The following is a 19757-nucleotide window of genomic DNA, read 5'->3' on the forward strand; positions in this document are numbered from 1 at the left end:
CTCCCCCTTTGTGATCTTTCATTCTCTCTCTGTCTCAAATAAGTAAAAATCTTAAAATTAATTAATTAACTTAAAACCTGTCCCCCCAAATAAAATATTACTAAATATAAAAAATAAATAATAAAAGAAGATATCCATAAAGGGTATTAGAATGAAAAATATTGGAAATATGATATAGACTTTTTAAGTGTACAAAACAATATAAATCTAATGATTTTATGAACCACTGCATGACTTAATTTTTTCAGAGCAGAAAGCAGGTTTTTTTAACATTTAAAATTATGAAATATAGAGTGCTTACAGAAATTTGGAAAGCATGTATGTACCGTTAACAATTACAGAGTAAACAAAAATAGAACTACCACCCAGGTCAAAAGAAGAGAACATCACCAGGGACCCAGGATGCTGCCTTGTGCTTCTTCTCTGGGACGACAGCCCCGACTGCCTTCTAGGCTAATCCTACCCTAACAACAGGCATATTCATTTTGGTAAGCAATATAAAATTGAAATTGTGTCCATTTTTGAAAACTTCACATAAACATATCAATAGGATCCTACCTTATGTACCTTCCTGTGTTCTTCTGTGTATTTTTTTGGACTCTGTTCTGTCTCAGGGCTGTCCAGTACTCACCATACACATGTTTATGCTGTGGATGGACCTGTGAGTTGCCTCCGCTTCTGGTCCCATTACACAGAGTGTCACTCTGAAAATTCTCCAACATGTCCAACATACAGGCATTCATACCTAGAGAATGGATTTCTTGGTCATAGAATGCGAATTCATCCTTTATCTTGCCAAATTGGTATTTTTCCTAATTGTTTTTACCAATTTACATGCGACCTAGCTTCATATGAGGGTCTTGGTTGTTCTTCACTCTTGCAAACCTTTGATGATCTGTCAGCCTTTTTGTTTTAGCCAATCAGGTGATGGCACAGGAGTATCCTGTTATGATTTGCATTTCCTTGACTGCAAATGAGAGTGAGCAACTTTTTCATATGCTTCTTAGCCACTAGGATTTCCTTCTTCATTAAGTGCTTAATCAAGTGTTTTGTCCATTTTTTCTGCTGGTTGTCTGTCTTTCTTTGGAGGAATTCTTTATATATTCTGGATATTAGATCTTTCTTGGATATGAGTAATGCAATATGTTTCTTTTCCTTGATTTGTCTTTTCACTCCCTTTTTTTCCTTTTCCTTCTTTTTTCTTTTCTTTTCTTTTTTTTTTTTTTTTTAGAAAGAGAGAGAGTGCTGGGGGTAGGGACAGAGGGCAAGGGAGAGAGAGAATCTTAAGCAGACTTCATGCCCAGAATGGAAACCCATCTCACAACCCCGAGATCATGACCCGAGTCGAAATCAAGAGTCCCACATTTAACCAAGCAGGCCACCCAGGTGCCCCTCTTTTCCATATCTTTTGATGAATAGAAGTCCCTCTTTATCTCTGATAGTACTATATTATTAAAAGTAGCTCACACATATGGTGACTATCAAATGTCAGACGCTCTTCAAAATAGTCTGCATAGAATAATTCATTGAATCTTCATAATGACCCGATCAGGGGAGTCCTCCAATTAAGCCTCAGGTTTCTCAGGTGAGGAAGCAGAGTCAGGGTGACATTAAGCAACTCGCTCAATGTGACAGATCTGGTAAGTGATGGAGTCAGATATTCAAACAAGAATCTCCAAGATTACTCCTTAAAAGGAAGACAAAGAAGAGCGACTCCTCCATTATCAGGCGGTGATAACTGAATGGCAATGAACAAAATCCATCTATGTACGAGAAAAAGAGGCCCGACCAGACACTGTGTATGTAGGAATCTGAATATAATGGAGGTGGTGCACAAAGCTGGTGCGGGGAGGCAATGTACTATTTTTGAGAAAGAAAAAAAGTAGAACTCTACTTCATATCACTTACATAAACTTGAGGTGGACCGCAGACTGAAGTTTCAAAACAGGGCGCTAGCAGAGAAAATACCGAAGAATGTCTTCTTGAACTCAGGGTGGAAAAAAAATGTCTTCAAGAACCAAAGGACATTTAACTGACTTCAGTGTCGTGACTCTGATGGTTAATTTTATGTGTTGACTTGATTGGGCTAAGAGATTCCCAAGTAGCTGGTAAAGAAATTATTTCTGGGAGGGTCTGTATGTGTATCTCAGGAAGAGATTAGTGTTTGCATCAGAAAACTGAGTAAAAGATCACCTTCACCACTACAGGGGCGCTGATCCAAGCCATCAAAAACTAGAACAAAAGAGCAGAGGAAACATAAATTCAATCTCTCTGCTAGAGATGATATATCATCTTTACCTTCCCTGGGACATCAGGCATGGGTCCTTCTGGTTCCCAGGTGTTTGGACTGTGAAAGCTAGCAACGGAGTGCACCTCACTAAAACGGGGTCAGGGTGTTTGGCAGGGGGAGAGCTCATGTCCTACCCCTCATAGTCAGTTACAGACCCAACAGAAAGAGACAGACTTGACCTTATAGTCCATCTTGCAAGTGGGTACCACTGTCTTCTAGCTAGAGGAAGAGACACTACCTCATCTCCGGCAAAAGCTCAGTCAATGAAAAGCCACCACACTTGAAACTTCCAGTTTATTCCAGTGAACTTTTGTTTTATAACAGCTTTCCCAACTTACCCTTTCTCCTTAAAAAAGTATGTCTCTCCTTTTTCTCTGGACTTGCCTATGGTTTTGCCCCAGTTTGTTTGTCCCAGACTGCGATGCTCTTTTATTTCCAAATAAACCCATCTTTTGCTGGTAAAATAACTGGTTTTTATTTTTAAGGTTGACAGGACCCAGATTCAGGTTTAAATCATTAGCTTCCAGATTTTCGGGCCTTTGCACTCCTGCTGAATCGCACCACCATATTTCTGGGTCTTCAACGGGTAGAACATCAGTCTAGCAGATCACGGGATTTCTTGGTCTCTGTAACAACATGAATTAATGCCTACAATACTAAAAACTCCTCTTATTTGCATGCATTATATATAATATATGCATATACACATATGTATATATTAATAGATCTATAGATATATAAAAAGAAACTAGTTTTGTTTTTCATCATTCAAAAAATATAGTGAATTAATATTCTGAATATCACAAAACTTCTACAGACCAATTAAAAAAAAGTCAACCTCCCAAAAGTAGGCAAAGCCTAAGCTGGAGGGAGGGGAGTGGTGGTTTGCTTCTCTGACATGTTTCCTTCTGTAGCCAAGCCATCATTTTCAATTTCCAAGATTTATTCAGAGTTTTCTGCTTCTGCACGTTTTCAATATGGACATCGAAATGACCACATCTAACTGGTAGTACTGAGACCTTCTTACCTATGTCTCCTGCCCCCGGAATTGTCACAGAACAACTAAGCTGACTGTTAAGTATAAAAGTCACAGCATGTCAAGGGCTGTTTCAAACTTCCACTTGCCTTCCCATTTCAAGTTGGGAAAAAACTCAAATACTTGACATGAGCCACAAGGGCCGGCATACGGTGCCCTGGCTCTCTCCTTCTTCCTCTCTATGCCCAGACGCAAAGAGCTTTCTTTCTCCTCTGAGAAAACATACGTTCCATGTTAGGTCAATTATACTGATAGTTTCCTCTAAGTGGAAGTCAGCTGTGGAACCTATCTTAGTTGGGTCTTGGAAAAAGTCTACTGCTTAATCCAACTTCCCCAGACTACTGGAACCCAGGCAGGCCCTGCCCATTCTGCTCTATATCCCCTCCCCTTCAGGTTCTTCCCAGCACAGAGGACCGGATGAAATTTATCTGATTCATTTGTGCACATGTTTACTGGCAGGAATCAGTGATTGCACTATGCGAAATATGCATACAACACGGAAAAGGCCGCGCAGGGGGAAGATACTCGATGTCGGCACGTTGGTCCTCTGCTCACCTCCCAGCAACTCCTGCCCGGCAAAGCAGCAGGTGATTCCTATCCTTCGTCCTTAAGGTAGGGCTGCAAACCTAATCCCCTCACCTACCCAGTTAGTAGTACCCAAGAACCACCCTTCAAATTCCTTCCTCAACACCACACAAGGCAGCCAGCCCGTAAAAATCAGTCTTGCTTGAAATGTTTTGATATAATTATCAAGAGAAGTACAGGAAAGAAAAACTTCCACCCCTCAATCAGTTGAATGGACAATATTTATTAGAAATAAAGTCAGATCTGAACAGTTTGGTTATCTGTAATATGTTTGTGAACAAATACTGGCGATAACACATTTTGAATACATCGAATCCTCAGAAAGATGAAAAATTATTTTCTGAGCTTCTCCTGACCAAAAGGGCCTAGTTTTTCAAGGAAAGGGGGAAGGGGGGTGAAGAGGAAAAGAGGGAGATTGAGGAGAACCAAAACCCAGCAGCATTCATAGTTGGCCCAGAGGATAGGAGTCTGGGGGAGATGAGGCTCTGGCCACCTCCACAGGACCCAGCTCACAGACACACAAGAATGCCTAGTGGATGAAAGCTCAGCTGGCAAAACCGGCATCAGCAGTGTCCAAAGACATTCCAGGGTCTGGCAGAAAGAACAAATTATGGCGAACTTGGTAAAGAACATGGACTCAACGCATCAGTGGCAACATCACAGGACTCTCAAGCAAGACCAGTGTCCTGCAAGCTCGCCCAAAGCTCTGACATAAATATGGCCAGTCTCAAGAATACTGTGGCCACACTCAAGAGCAGTGGGTTACAAAAGTGTCTCCTGGGCTTAGGGGACTGGGGCACAGCCAGACACGGAAGCCTCAGCAGCTTGCCTGAGCCCAGGGCTCAGTGGTGCGGGCTTGTTCACCCAGCCTCCATCCACAGGAAAGGGCTGAGCCTCCGAGTATGGAGCTGGGTACCCCGCTCCCCCCAAGATGCGCCTCTTGGCCCGGGCTTGGAGGCTAGGCCCCTGAGCCCCCTGAGCCCCCTGTTCCCGAGGACGACGACCAGGACCACACCTGCCAGGGGAGGGCCGGGGACCTGGGGCACAGGGAGTGGGGGGCTGTGGCCCAGTGGGGCCAGGCTCCCCGGAGGGGCGGGCGGGGACAGCCCCGCACTGGGCAGCAGAGGAAGAACTATGGGCGGGTAAGGGGTGCGGGGAGGCCTGGCACGGAGCCAGGCGGCGGCGCCGGCGGCGGGGGCTCCAGCCAGCCGCCCCGGGTCGCGGGGCCCGTGGGGCCCGGCGCGGTGGCAGGTGCCGCAGGCTCCACGTGCCTCTCCCGGGGCCGCGCACCTCCCGCCAGGCGCTCAGCTCCGGACCGCCAGGCGCCACGGGCTCCGTGTGGTCCACGGCAGCCCGGTCCTGCCCGCGCTTCCACAGCTCATAGCGCTCGGGCTGCAGGATGCGCACGAAGGCGTCCATGGAAAAGGTGACCCTGGCCTCCCCGCAGCTGCACTGGGAGGCCACCTTGCCGTAATCGATCCAGCGCGGGGTGGCGAAGTTGATGGCTTCCGCGCAGTTGAAGCCGTGGTTGAAGCCAGAGTGGTAGCCATAGGGAAAGGTCACCATGAACTCGCCCGCCTCCTGCGTGATCCGACTGAACGGAATCCCGTTGTCCTTGAGCACCGTGGGCGAGATGAGAGCCACCTTGTGCCGCAGGAAGGCCTCGCAGGCGCGGGCGCTGCCCGGGAAGAGCTCCTTGGCCAGGCGTTCCAGGCGCTGGCCATGCTCCGGGGGCACCGCGTACCAAGTCTTGGGCTCCCCGAAGTGCAGGTAGTTGATGCTGTACAGGTCCATGTCCTCCGTGTGCCAGGCGAACGTGGTCTTCCACATGCCGAAGTACAGGTAGGGGGTGTTCACGCCCTCGATCACCACACCACACTCCTGCTCCAGCAGGTCCTGGATGGTTCCCAGGTGTCCCAGGTTCCACTCTTTGGTGTTTTCGTCGAACAAGGAGCCGCTGATGTCAGCGCCATAGATGGGAGAATCATAGAGACGCGTCTTCCAGTATTTTCGCTCCAAATCCTCAAACCCCGAGTGTGGTGGAGTCTGATACTTCCCGCTGTTTGCCAGACGGCGGTACTCGCCCACTGTCATGGCTTTCTTCTTTTTATGGTATTGAGTAAACACACCTGCCTGCCCAGAGACCACCTGCTGGAGGGGAGTTGCAATTAGGATGTCACTGATGTCGTCATAGGTCGGCCTGGCCCTCCATTCCTTGGGTGGAATCACCTTGGCGAGGCCTGCTCGGTGTGCACCCTGGGATTCCATGTAAGCAATGTACTTATCAAAATCATTAAACTCTTCTTTGGTTGGATGAAATATCATTATGGTACAGCTTGGGTTCTGAGCACAGCTGGCCTTAGACTTCATAGCTTCCATTAATAAGCTCCAAGCTTCACAAAGTTTTTCAGTATGTTCTAGATAGTTGAGGATACTGGAAAATTCTATATTTTAAAAAATGGGTTTGAGAGTCTGAGTCACTAGGAACCACCAGTGGGCCTTTATGAAAATGAAATGATGTTTCTTAGGCTTGCTGATTCACCAGCAAATGATGCTCTGGGAGGAAGAGTTGCCTAGAACTAGCACGGTTTAAGCCTGTGCTGCTCTTCAGTCAGTACCCAGTTCCCTGGAGGTCTATTGAATCACTCAGTCTTGGGTGCGTATACAGGTTATTTCTTCAGGGCAGTGTTTAAACAAAGCCTAAAAGGAGGAATACAAAAGGGTTGAAAATTAATGCTGCAAAAGTTATTAGAGAGTTACAAATAAAATGCCATATGGAATATTATTGCACACTCAAAGAATGGCTAGAAATTTATAAAATTAACAAAACAAGAGGTGGTGTGGATGTGGAACAATGTGGAGGGGTTATATTCTAATAAAGAGAATGCAGGGACACCTGGGTGGCTCAGTTGGTTAAGCAGCTGCCTTCGGCTCAGGTCATGATCCCAGCATCCTGGGATCGAGTCCCACATCGGGTTCCTTGCTCAGCAGGGAGTCTGCTTCTCCCTCTGCCTCTGCCTGCCATTCTGTCTGCCTGTGCTCGCTCTCCCCCCCCCCCAATAAATAAATAAATCTTTAAAAAAAAAAAGAGAGAGAGAATGGAAATCATTACATTCACCTTGGAAAACTATTTGGGCAGTATATACTAAAATTGAGCATCTGCTTGTGTAAAATTGAACACATGCCTGTGCTATGGTTGAACTCTTCCCACAATGTGCATGGCTCTGCACTGACAGTCATCTCCAAGAATGTCTATAACATTATTTCTATTGGGCAAATACTGGAAACAACCTAAATGCCCATCAGCAGTAGAATGGATAAATACGTGATAGTAGATCCATATAATGGAATACAATACAGCAATGAGGACAAAAAATTACAAAGAAATATAAGAATAATTTTATAATCATTATACTAAGCAAAATCATCCAGTCTCAAAAGAATAACTACTCCATGATTCCATTTTTATAAAGATAAAAATTAGGCAAAGTAATCTATATTAGAAGTCAGAGTAGTGATTACCTTTGGGAAAGAGAGAGATTGTGCATGGTGACATAAGGGTGCCTCTGGAGCATGTTAATATTCTTGTTTTGAACCTGGGTGCTGGTTACACAGCCATCAGAAGAGTTAGTTGTGATAATTCATTAAGCTATGATGATTGTCACAAACTTCCATATGTTTATCTAAAAATAGAGCTTAGATGGAGCTCAACCACAATAGTAGGGTACATAGACCCCACATAGTGAACACCTCTGAAGTGCCTGGTTCTAGTGAATAGGGGGCATTGTGCTGTAGGGCACCACAGGACCTCTTTTTTATAGGGCCACCACTTTCCAAGATCGGTACATAGCTGACTTTCCTATTGGGAAACAGACACAGAGAGTTTAACAAAATGAGGAGACAGAGGAATATGTCCCAAATGAAAGAGGACAAAACCACAGAAAAAGAGCTAAATGAAATGTAGACAAGCAATATGCCTGATAAAGAATTAAATGTAGTGATCATAAAGATACTCAGGGACTTGAGGAGAGAGGGGAGGATCTCAGTGGAACCTTTAACAAAGAGAAAATATAAAAAGAACCAATCAGAGATAAAGAACTCAGTAACTGTAATTGAAAAAAAAAATACACTGAAGGGAATCAATAGCAGATGAGAGGAGGCAGAAGAGCAGATCAGCAACTTGGAATACAGGGCAATGGAAAGCAACAAAGCTGAAAAGCAGAAAGAAAAAAAGAGTAATAAAAAATGAGAATAGGTTAAGGGAACTCCATGACATCATCCAGGGAATAACATTTGAATTATAGGGGCCTTGGAATGTGAGAGAGAACGGGGCAGAAAATTTATTTGAAGAAATAACTAAAAACATTCCTAATATGGGGAAGGAAACAAGACATTTAGCTCCAAGAAGCACAGAGAGACCCCAACAAAATTAACCCAAAGAGGTCCACACCAAGACATGTAATAATAAAAATGGCAAAGCTAGTAGAGAATTTTAAAAGCAGGAAGAGAAAAGAAAACAGTTACATATGGGGAAAAAAACCATAAGGCTACCAGCTAACTTTTTAGTAGAAACTTTGTAGGCCAGGAGAAAATGGCATGATATATTCAAAGTACTGAAAGAAAGAGACTTGCAACCAAGAATACTCTTACCTAGCACCATTATCATTTGGAATAAAAGGAAAGACAAAGAGTTTTCCAAGACAATTTCAGTAATTAAATGTAAATGGGCTAAATGCTCTAATAAAAAAACATAGAGTGACAAAGGAGTATACCACATAATAATAAACGGAACAATCCAACAAGAGGATAGAACAAGTGTAAATATGCACCCAATATGGGAGCAGCTAGATACATAAAGAGACTATTGATTGACATAAAGGAAGAAATTGACAGTAATTCAATAATAGTAGGGGGCTTTAACCCCCACTATATCAATTATGCAGACAGAAAATCACAAGGAAACAGTGGCTTTGAAATGACCCAATGGACCAGATAGACCTAACATATAAACTCAAGAATATTCCAAACCCGGAACAGTGGAATGTACATTCTTTTCAAGTGTACATGGAATATTCTCCAGAAGAGATCACATTAGACCACAAAATAAGTCTCAGTAAATTCAAAAATACTGAAATCATATCATGTGTCCTTTCTGACTAGAACACTATGAAACCAGAAATCAAGAAAAAATCTGGAAAGAACTAAAATACGTGGATGCTAAATACTATTAAACAATAAATGGGTCAACCAAGAAATCAAAGAGGAAATTAAAAAATACATGGGAAACAAAAAAAAAAAAAAAAAGAAAAAGAAAAAGAAAAAACAACAGTCCAAAATCTTGGGATGAAAAAAAAAATTGTCCTAAAAGGGAAGTTTAAAGCAGTAGAGGTCTACCTCAAGAAACAAGAAGAGTCTCAAATAAACAACCCAAACTCATACCTAAAAGAGCTAGAAAAAGAAGAACAAAGCTCAAAGCTAATAGAAAGAAGGAAATAAAAAGGATTGGAGCAGAATAAATGAAATAGAGACTTTAAAAATCTAATAAAGCAGCTCAATGAAACCAGGATAAGATAAATTTGATAAACCTTTAGCCAGACTTATCAATAAAAAAGAGAGAGGACTCCCAATAAATAAAATCAGAAACAAAGGAGGAGAAATAACTGACACCCCAGAAATAAAGTTTTTTTATTTTTTTAAAGATTTTATTTATTTATTTGACAGATAGAGATCACAAGTAGGCAGAGAGACAGGCAGAGAGTGAGGAAGGGAAGCAGGCTCCCTGCTGAGCAGAGAGCTGGACATGGGACTCGATCCCAGGACCCTGGGATCATGACCTGAGCCAAAGGCAGGGGCCTTAAGCCACTGAGTCATCCAGGTGCCCAATAAAGAAGATTTTTAATCCCAATATACTTAACATACAGTGTTCTATTAGTTTCAGGTGTACAATATAGTGATTCAACAATTCTACACATTACCATGTTGAGCATTGGGCAATATATAGAATTGTTGAATCATTACATTGTATACCTGAATCTAATATAACATTGCCTGTTAATTATATTACAATAAAAAAGAAAAATAATAAAAATAAAATAAAGATAGAGTCTAGGTATTAAGCTAGCACAAAGAAGATGAAGATACATATTTCATTGTACTAAAAGGAATAGTGAATAAAAATAAATAATAAACACTGAATTGAAGGAGCTTGAAATTAGATAGGAGGAGAGGAAACAAATGACAAGGAATAAAGATGAAATTAATGAAAGATAATATATACAAAACAAGGATGAAGACCAAAACTGTTCTTTGAAGAGACTAATTAAAACACACCATGAATATAACTTATCATAAGAGAGATGATAATAAGCAAGACTAGAAATTAAGTAGTGCACAAATCTAGTAATACAGTAGAAAAAATATTAATCTCCAAAGAGAATCTTCTTGGCATCCTGACATCAAAATTTTCAAAAAAGAATTATTTTCTACAGAGGAAACATACCCAAAATAGATCCAAGAAAAACTAGAAAGCATAAACACAAAAATGTAAGAATCCAATTCAAAGTATGACCCCTAAAAGCCCAAAAGATAGATCATATTGTAGGTGATTCTAGCAAACTTAACAAACAGTTAACTCTTACTAATGCAAATTCTTTCAGAGTATAGAAAAGTTAGAAAGCTACTCAAATGAGGCCATTATCTCTGGCAACAAAATCAGAAAAGTACAAAAAAAATTTAAGCTATAGGCCATCTTTAGATATAAACATAGATGAAAGCTACACAGGATATTTTCCAACCAAATAAAGCAACATATTAAAAGAATAATACCTCATGACCAAATAGAATATATCCCAGGAATGAAAGAATGATTCAACATCTGAAAATCTAATGATATAATTCAGAATATTAACAAAGAAAATGAGAAATATCATCATCTTGTAGGTACCAAAAAACCGTTTGATGAAATATGACACTCATTCATGATTTTAAAATTCTTTACTTGTAAAACACTAAGAAATAGTTCTATAGTAAGACAAAGGATTTCAATGTAAAAAATATATAGCAAGCATCATTCTTAACAGTGAAACAAAAGAAACATTCTTAACCAAAAAAAAAAAAAAAAGGCAGCATGAATATGCCCTCACTCAGAATTAAAAAAAAAAAAAAGATGCAACAGCTAAATACTTCATTAACACAATCTCAAGAGGTCCCTTAACACTGTTTGCTAATTCTTTTAAATTCCTAATTTCTTAGTTTTTCTGCACTCCAAACATTGTTTTATCTTCCCCATCTTCAAGTTTGAGCATGCCTACTCCATCCCACTTAGAATCCTTCATATGTCCTAAAATTCCCTCCCTACCTGATCTGGCCCCAAATTACCTCTTAATTTTTTTTTTCTTTTTAAAGATTTATTAAAAAAAAAAAAAGATTTTATTTATTTATTTGAGAGAGAAAAAGAGAGAGAGAGTGAGCACGAGTTTGGGTGGGGGCAGGTTGGGGGCAGAGGGAGAAGCAGATTCCCCAGTGCGCTGGGAGCCTGGCCCAGAACTCAATCCCAGGACTCTGGGATCATGACTTGAGCTGAAGGCAACTGCTTAACCAACTGAACCACCCAGGAGCCCCCCACATTACCTCTTAATGCTCAACAACACCGCTTTCTACTTACCCCTTGCTCTTTCGGTTCCAACCACATTCCTGTGTCTCAAAAAAGCCTAGAGTGGGGGCGCCTGGGTGGCTCAGCTGCTTAGGCATCAGTCTTTTGGCTCAGGTCATGATCTCTGGGTCCTGGGATCGAGCCCCACATTGGGCTTCACTTAGCAGAGAATCGGCTTCTCTCTTTCCTTCTGCCCCTCCCCACTGCTCATTCCACTCTCTTAAATAAATAAATAAAGTCTTAGGAAAAAAAAAATCTGGAGTACTCCTGCTTGCTGGTCTTCGTACACAGAAAACTCTTACCTCCCTCAAGTCTCAGCAAAAATATCACCTTCCCGATAGTCTTGTTTTGGGTGAGATGGTTTTCTGTCAAGAAAACAACTCCAAATGAAACCTGAACTGATGATCAGGACTTATATATCTCTTCAAAATTCTAAAATTGGCTCCACCCAAACTCCATCATCTCTAGTCCAATCACAATTGAATCCAATCAACTAGCCAACCATGTCTTCTGAGGGAACCACCGCTCCTTGTTCTAGTAAATAGGCCTCATTTTCAATGTTACCAGCCCACAAAGCATTGGGTGTTTTGCCTGACTTTTTTTTTTTTCTCGGAGATTTCTTATAAGAAAATAAAGAATAACTACCATCCTTCAACAAATCTGAAACCATATTTTTAAAAAACATTTTACATATTTATTTGAGAGCGAGAGTGAGTGCACAAGCAGGCGAGAGGGGTAGAAAGAAAGGGAGAAGCAGACTCCCTACTGAGCAGGGAAGCTGGATGCGGGGCTCGATCCCAAGACCCTGAGATCATGACCTGAGATGAAACCAGACGCTTAACTGACTCAGCCACCAGGGCGCCCCCTGAAATCTTATTTTAAAAATAAAAACAATTTGTAAGCTCCAACAGCTTTTCCTGCACCCAGAGCTACTGTGGCTGAAGAAACTGCTAGAAGACAGGATGGAAGTGAGTCAGGAGGAATGGCTGGAAGATGAAATGGAGAGGTTCACGCTGGGCTCTCTACTACAAGATAAACCTAGGTTTACCTATGAGGGAGACAAATAAGCCTGCTTCTACCTTAACTTGGTGTGTGAAATCAGAGCAGGCTTCCTAGAGATCCTGAGCCCACTTGGAGTCACCTTACAAAATCACTGGAAATTCGTGAGTGACTGTTTCTGGACAGATTCCCTGGAAGTTTGCCAGACACCAAAAGCACATTCATATTCTGTGAGGTCTGAGGGTTCTACAAATTTTAGGGCCCTCCTAGGAACAGAAAGATTTCTCTGGGAACACTGCCAGCGTGGAAGGAACAGTAGTATAGGAAAGCTGACACGGCTGTTAGAGCTCAAAACACCATTAGCATTTGGGTCTGCCCATGAACCATGGGGAAGAAAAGAAAACCTTGCCAAAGAAATGGGGTGAGGAGGAGCTCCTGGGAAGGAGCCAGCCACATTATGGTTAGACACCAAGGCGTTTACTCTTACCTTAGATTTTCCCCAATAAAACTACGAGTGATCACCTTAACTGCCACTGCTCGAAATAATGGAAACCACCCATATCTTCCATGGTTCCCAAGAGTCTTGGCACCAGAGGTCTCTCCACCTTATTCGAGGTCCATTCAGACAAAAGGAAACCACAAATGCTTTTTCCTTTGGGTCTGGGGTCTGAGGCTTTTGTAGAAGTGTACCAAACAAATGTTTGCTGCCAGACTCAAATGCCAATGGCAGGGGCACTTTGAGTCAGTGGCGGTAGCTCTGGACACCTTGGCTTTCGATGGACTCTAAGCCACTAAACAATCTGTAGAGGTGGGATAAGGAGAATAAATACATTCCTCTCCTTTTCCAACTTTAGTGTCAAAGGCCAAAAGGAGGGCTTGCAGCTGCTGAGACAATCTCTAGGTCTCTATAGAACTTGTTAATAAATGCAGGCAAGGGGAGTAGATGACAATCTGGCTCATCCTTGAGGGAGCAGGACAAATGCAATTATTTAGACTCTAAAAATTCGGTGGAAGTCAGATAACATCTATCTTCCTATTCCAGATTTAACTGATGAGCACTCAATAGTCTTGGGGATCAATGGTTATGAAGGAGAAGCAATGTCCAAAAACGACCCCACATGTTCACCCTAGAATGCCTGAACAATTTGCTAGCCCAGACCCCTGCCCCTAGCTGGATGGGAAGTGTTGGTGTTCAGGTTCCTATGGGAATAATGGCTTGCTGCCCGTGGCTGGAGGACTAACCATCCAAAGGGACACAAGGTCTCCAGCTGCCTCCTTTAGTCCAGGGCCCAGAAAATATTGTAAATGACTGGTATGACATCTAGACAGCTTGATTCACGAGGAAGGCTCTATGTACCTCTCCTGATAAAGTCACTGTCACTGAAGCTCTATATGAAGGAAGAGCAATGGGGGAAGGAACCCATCCACAAGAACAAAACCAAAGTTGTATCCAGCATGCCTCCTGAAATATGAGATGCCTCTCTGTGGAGATACTGAAGAAACAGGAGGACTGTGTGTGCCTTAGTCTTGATGTGTTTCCTTAACTCATACTGTGTAACTTCGAAGTATTTGTCTCCAAACATTGTATAATGGGTGGTCGCCCCACACGGATCTATCTAGCATGAAAAAAATTTTCCCCATGAAGAAGGAACATTCAAAAGATAGGGAGAAAGCAAATAGTAAGGTTCCATCAGGGTTAGTGTTTTTCCAGGCAACTATATCTCAAGCAAAGAGGGATACTGATGGGTTAGGTGGGGGTATAAGAGAGTGGTTGTAATCATGGGCCCTTAAATCTATCCTGAGTTTAAACAAGAAAGGAGAGCATGTGGGTGGTGATGGAGAATGAAACAGGATTCTATTTGTGGGCTGAATTTCTCAATCTTGATAGAGCACTAGGAAATGTAAGCTAGAAAGAGATTAGGATCTTGTAAGGGATTTTTTTAAGTTGGGCGGTTAACTGAGTGTCCATTTTGGATGTATTAAAATCTCTCTTTTTTACTTTATGTTGTGAAACTTCAAACTGTCTGCCTCTACCCACATTATCTCACCCAAATTTCCCTTCCTTCTTTCTCAATCCTTAAGTTCCACCCCTTCTTAAGTGCATGAACCTGACCCCTTTTCTTCCTTTACTGTCCCGTTCTCTCAGCTCCCATAGTTCTCTCTTAGCACTTATCCTTCATACTTTATATAATGTGAACAGCAAGAGTTACCTTTATTTAGCATCTCACTTTTCCAGGCCTTTTACTAAGCACTTCCTAGTATCTCATTCAAACTTCACCATTACTCGATGAAGTTGGTACCATTATTACCCCCATTTTATGGAGGAGACAGCAAAGTCTAGAAAAATTAATACTTAACTCAATAGCTTGTGGTCTCAATCTCTAGAGTTCTTTCTGTACCTGTCTAACCTTCCATATAAAAGTATTTTGAAAGCCTGGTCTATGTCCTGTCCATTACCGTATTTTCCAAGAGATCTTGGTACTCTATAATAGCGTGCGCTCCAAAAAAAATTTTTTTGCACTCCAAGAATTAATTAAATAAATAATCGAGTGAGGCCATTTGGTAAATACTTGGAGTCGCTCTCCTCCTGGTCACATGCCATCTTCCTTCTTGTGCTCCTTTTGTAAGAAGATATACTTCTCTCCACAGCTAATCTCATTTAAACTCCTTAAATCAACACGTCTCCCTTGTTCCAGGAAAGTCAATTTATCACTATCATCTTTGCTTTTCTTTAATCATCAGTCATCCCTCTCTTTTCTAATTTAAGCTACTGTTCTTTCTCTCGATTTCCTTTCAGTGTCTAATCTGTCAAACGGTTGAATGAAAATAATCTTTGTTCACAAACGCATTTTCTTATCTTTCTCTCTCCTCCTCTGGTTTTACCCCCACTCCTCCACTGAAATTGATCTCTAAATCATCAGAGTGTCTCCTCCGCAGGGCTCCACCAGGGATCATACTGAATCTCACCACATCATGGATTGTTGGAGCACCTCCATCTTCCTCCTACAACTCTGACCTCTCAGGCACTGCTGTTACTCTTCATCCTGGTTCTTCTCTTTCTCCCGGCTTCTCCTTCCTCTTCCTGCCACATGAATGCAAACTTACCTCAAAGCTCAACTCTCTTAACTCTGTATTTTTCTCTCTTTGAATTTCCCGTTTATGTTCATGGCTTTTTTAAGTACTGCACTCTCTTCAAAGAGATTTCTTGCCATAAGCTTCTATAATACTGATCTAACTCCTAACCTTGTTTGTCTTCTTGGTCTTGGGACAGCCACAGAGCCCTTGGAAATCAACCGCTTTAGTACAAATTGATCAGCTTTCTCCTAAAACTAATTTCCTCCTTTAGATCTCTGTATTTCATTTATTTATCTTTAAAGTAGGCTCCATGCTTGGTTTGAACTCAGGACCCTGAGATCTCAGCACTTAACTGGCTGAGCCACCCTGGTATCCCAGCCTGGATATCTTTATTTCTGCAGTTAATACTGTTATCCTAGTCACTGTCTGACTCAGACTTTAGCCACTGTATCTGCTAATAATATCTAAGTCTGTGTTTAATAAAAAATTCCTTCTTGAGTCAGAAAATCTACTTACCATTCAATGAAAATAATTTATAATCATGGGATTTGATGGCTAAATAAATTCTGTTCTGTAAGTGACTCAACTGTTTTCTCCCTATTACTGGAGTTACTTTGTTTTCACTTTCCTAACAATCATTACTTATAAATATGTATCCCATATTTCAGTACCTTAAACAGTATATCCAGTAAAATATTGGTTAAATTAATCAAATTCCTTAAGTATGTGACATTGTCATATTTAAATATCTTAAGGCTTTTTTTAAGAATGAACTTTTCTTTAATTTTGTTCATTTGTATAAATTTTTAAAATTCATAAGGTGAATTTTAGTTTTTGTTAAATTACTGAAGGAAAATCGAAGTTGATTTTCATTAATGTTATTGACAGTGTTCAGTAGCAAATTTTAACTCAGCCATAATCCAAAACAATATGAAAACAAATGAGTCTAAGATACAAATTCATATGACTTTGAAAAAACATTCCTTATGGAGTGGCATCACAGAAGTGAATTGTTAGGCGTAGTAATTACACAATTACCATATAAAGGCTTTATTTGCTTGAACTCCTTTTACAAGCTTGTGTATGTATAAAAACTATTTTTACGCTACAAGTGAAGAGTTGCAATTTCTTTAATGTGAGACCTGTGCCTAGTTTTTGCTGTACAAATACTTAGTTTTCAGGCAATATCTTAAGGTTTTTAACACATATTTCCAAAACTCTTCGCAAAGAATGCATCATTTCATATCCTCACCACTGAGCAACTTTTTTTTGGGGGGGGGTGGATAAAAGGAAAAAGAAACTACATTTTGGTAAGTAAAAAAGTGTAGCTCAAGTTTTAATTTACATTTCTTGGAGTACCATGAAGGTTGATTTTTTTTTTCTTTTGTGACTAGGAGCCATTTGCATTTCATCATATGAATTGGTTCATATCCTTTGCCCATTTTTCTCTAATAGGGCCCGAGTGTTTTTTCTCATCTGCCTATATGAACATTTTCCCTACTACTCATATGAAAAATTTACATATTAAACCCTGTTAGGTACATTCATAGGTTTTTCTCAGTTTGCCATTTCTTTATACTTCTTTAATTTTATTTAATCTAAAGTGCTTTTGACATATATTTCAGTGTTTTATGTTGTTGAGTCTATCTTTTGTTTTGTATTGTCTTTTACATATTTTAGAAAATTACTTAGTCATCTGGGCACAGATAAATATTATCTTTTTATCATTTATATATGTTAATTGTACCTCTAACTCTGATTTGAATTATACATTTAATTCTGTATTTTTTAATATTATATTAACTTGTTTTATTGTTTTGTAGGGATGGTGTGAGGAATAAGGCAGATGCAAACCTGATATTTGGTCCTTTAAATATATCCTGTTTATTGTGTTTTCTCTCTTTTTCTCAAATTTACAGGAGATTTTCTTTATCTTAATTTTTTCCCAATCTCAAAATTCAGGTCCTTTGGTTTAAGGAAAATTTTTAAGTTATTTCTTATTTCCTCTACTTTTTTCCTCTGTACATGAACTCTTGTTATTTGGTCAGACCTCATGGATTGGACCTTTAATTTTTATAACTGTTCTGTCAGTTTTCTGTCCTTTTATTACTGTTTTGTCTTCTTAAAAACATCCTTATCTTTACCTTCCCAAACTCTTTCTGTTGTCTCTTCTATCTCTCTCAAAATTTTAATTTCCAACAGGTAATTTTTTTATCTCTTTTTTTGTGTGTGTATGTAGCTTCTTTTACTCCCCTCTTTGTGTCTTATTGTCTGTTCTTATTTCATGGCGGCATTTTTTTTTAATCTCTTTGAAAATATTAAAATGTCAATGGCTTTTGAAGGGCCCCCCCCATGGTCTGTGTTTCTTTTAAATTTCCTTTTATTAATTTTTTTGTTTCAGTTTCTATCTTTCAGGTTTAAGGCTTTCCTCAAATGTCTGGTGATCCTTAGTAAGTGGTTCATAGAAGAGTGTAACACAAAAACCCGTTTAGAATCTCAGAGTGCGTGGCGATTATGTTTTCCTACATGATGATCTGTCTGGGTTGTTTCTTGGGTGAGCCTCTGGTGCTGGTATCTGGGGGGCCGTCATATTCAAGTGTGATGGATCTTCCAATCTTCCTCTTGGAGGGGACAGGCCTGGCTTTCCAACCACATGGAAAAAGTGTCCTGACATTTCTAATACCAACTTATAAAGTTCACTAGGTCAGCCTGTTTTCCTTGTAACAACCACACTCAACAAATGCTGGAAATTGCCAGTCCAGAGACCATCTTTTTCACCTAGTCTAGAAAATGAAGCCTAGGTAAGAGTGGAACAGTAAACTGTTCCTAAAGGGAGGGAGGGATCTGAGGTTCTAGCTGCTTCTTAGACAGACTTTCAAGAAATCCTAAGCCTTTTGGGTTTTGTAGAGATAATTGCTTTGCCTCTTGGCTTTCCTCACTGCCAATTTAGGATTCAACTTCACAGGGTTTGATACAAGTTTCTACTTGTCTGTTTTTAAATTCTACTACTATCTTATCTCCTTTACCATTTTTCTCTCTTTGTAAACTATTTTGTGAACCAAAAATCTTGTTATTGTTACTTCATTGGAGTTTTGGAGGGAGCAAATAAGTGAGCGTACTTAAACCACTACTTTTATATCTTTTTGTTTTCCCCAATATATCTCTCAATATACCTAACCCAAACCCTGGGCTCAGTCACATTCTTTATCACTGACCCTTGATGCTCCTCCTCCCTAACTTCTCTAAGTTATAACCCCTGCCTTCCAGACAAACACCTTCCTTGAGAGATCCTTCCCCACCAACCCAAGGCCTCTCCACCAACTCTATGTCTGGGCAATGTATTTGGTGCTTAATACAAACTGTTGAAGTGGGAGTTCTCCAGAATGTTCTACTTGACAGTTAGCTTTCACCTCTAATGGGTACTTGTCTAAAGTCATAAATTCCTTCCATGGGATGTGCTTGCTTCTCTTTCCAAGATATTTGTATGTTTCTGCCCCACAAATTTCAACATTCTCCTCTTGGTAAAGTGCATGGAAAAGAGAAGATAAAAGAGGACTTTTCCTGTACACTTTGTGCCTCCAATGCTAATATTTGGTGTCTAGTTCCTATTCAGGAACATTCAGGAGTTTGGACATAGAGAAGACTCATGGTAGGAAATGTCAGGCATGAATAGCATAGATTAAATTGTGACAGATTGGGACTTGGACTCTATTTTATTTTGGGGGAAGGACTTGCCCTTTAAATCAATTTAAATGTCACATTATGAAAAAAAGTCACATTATGATTTCATTGTGACATACATTGAACATTGGAATATTAACCTCATTAGAGTATTTTCTGTTTACTTTCCTCTGTTACATGGATACAGTGGTATCTAACAACAGAGAGAGGCAGGAGCCAGAAGTCTTTTTTGAATCCCTTATCTCCAGGACATAGCCACTCTATGGAGTTTTGAGGCAAACATGCTTCTTTGAACTGCAATAAATTTTAAATACTTTTTTTTTTTTTTTGAAAGAGAGAGAGGGGGAGAGAACAAGCGGGAGAGGGATCTGGAGGGAGAATCTCAAGCAGACTCTGTGCTGAGCATGGAGCCCAACATGGGGCTCAGTTTCATGACTGTG

General features: G+C 40.5%; 1 protein-coding gene across 1 annotated transcript in view; it reads right to left on the bottom strand.

Annotated features, from left to right (window-relative positions):
• Positions 1–4125: 4125 nt before the first annotated feature.
• Positions 4126–19757, bottom strand: part of KDM4D (lysine demethylase 4D) — a 31369-nt gene continuing 15737 nt past the window's right edge. The window contains exon 3 of the mRNA XM_045087172.1: positions 4126–6611. Within this exon, the coding sequence (XP_044943107.1) occupies positions 4695–6290 (1596 nt within the window). The 5' untranslated portion in view covers positions 6291–6611 and the 3' untranslated portion in view covers positions 4126–4694. The remainder of the gene's footprint in view (positions 6612–19757) is intronic.

Source organism: Mustela putorius, unplaced genomic scaffold (assembly GCF_011764305.1).
Source record: "Mustela putorius furo isolate JIRA1106 unplaced genomic scaffold, ASM1176430v1.1 tig00001069_pilon_pilon_pilon, whole genome shotgun sequence".
Taxonomy (NCBI): Eukaryota; Metazoa; Chordata; class Mammalia; order Carnivora; family Mustelidae; genus Mustela; species Mustela putorius.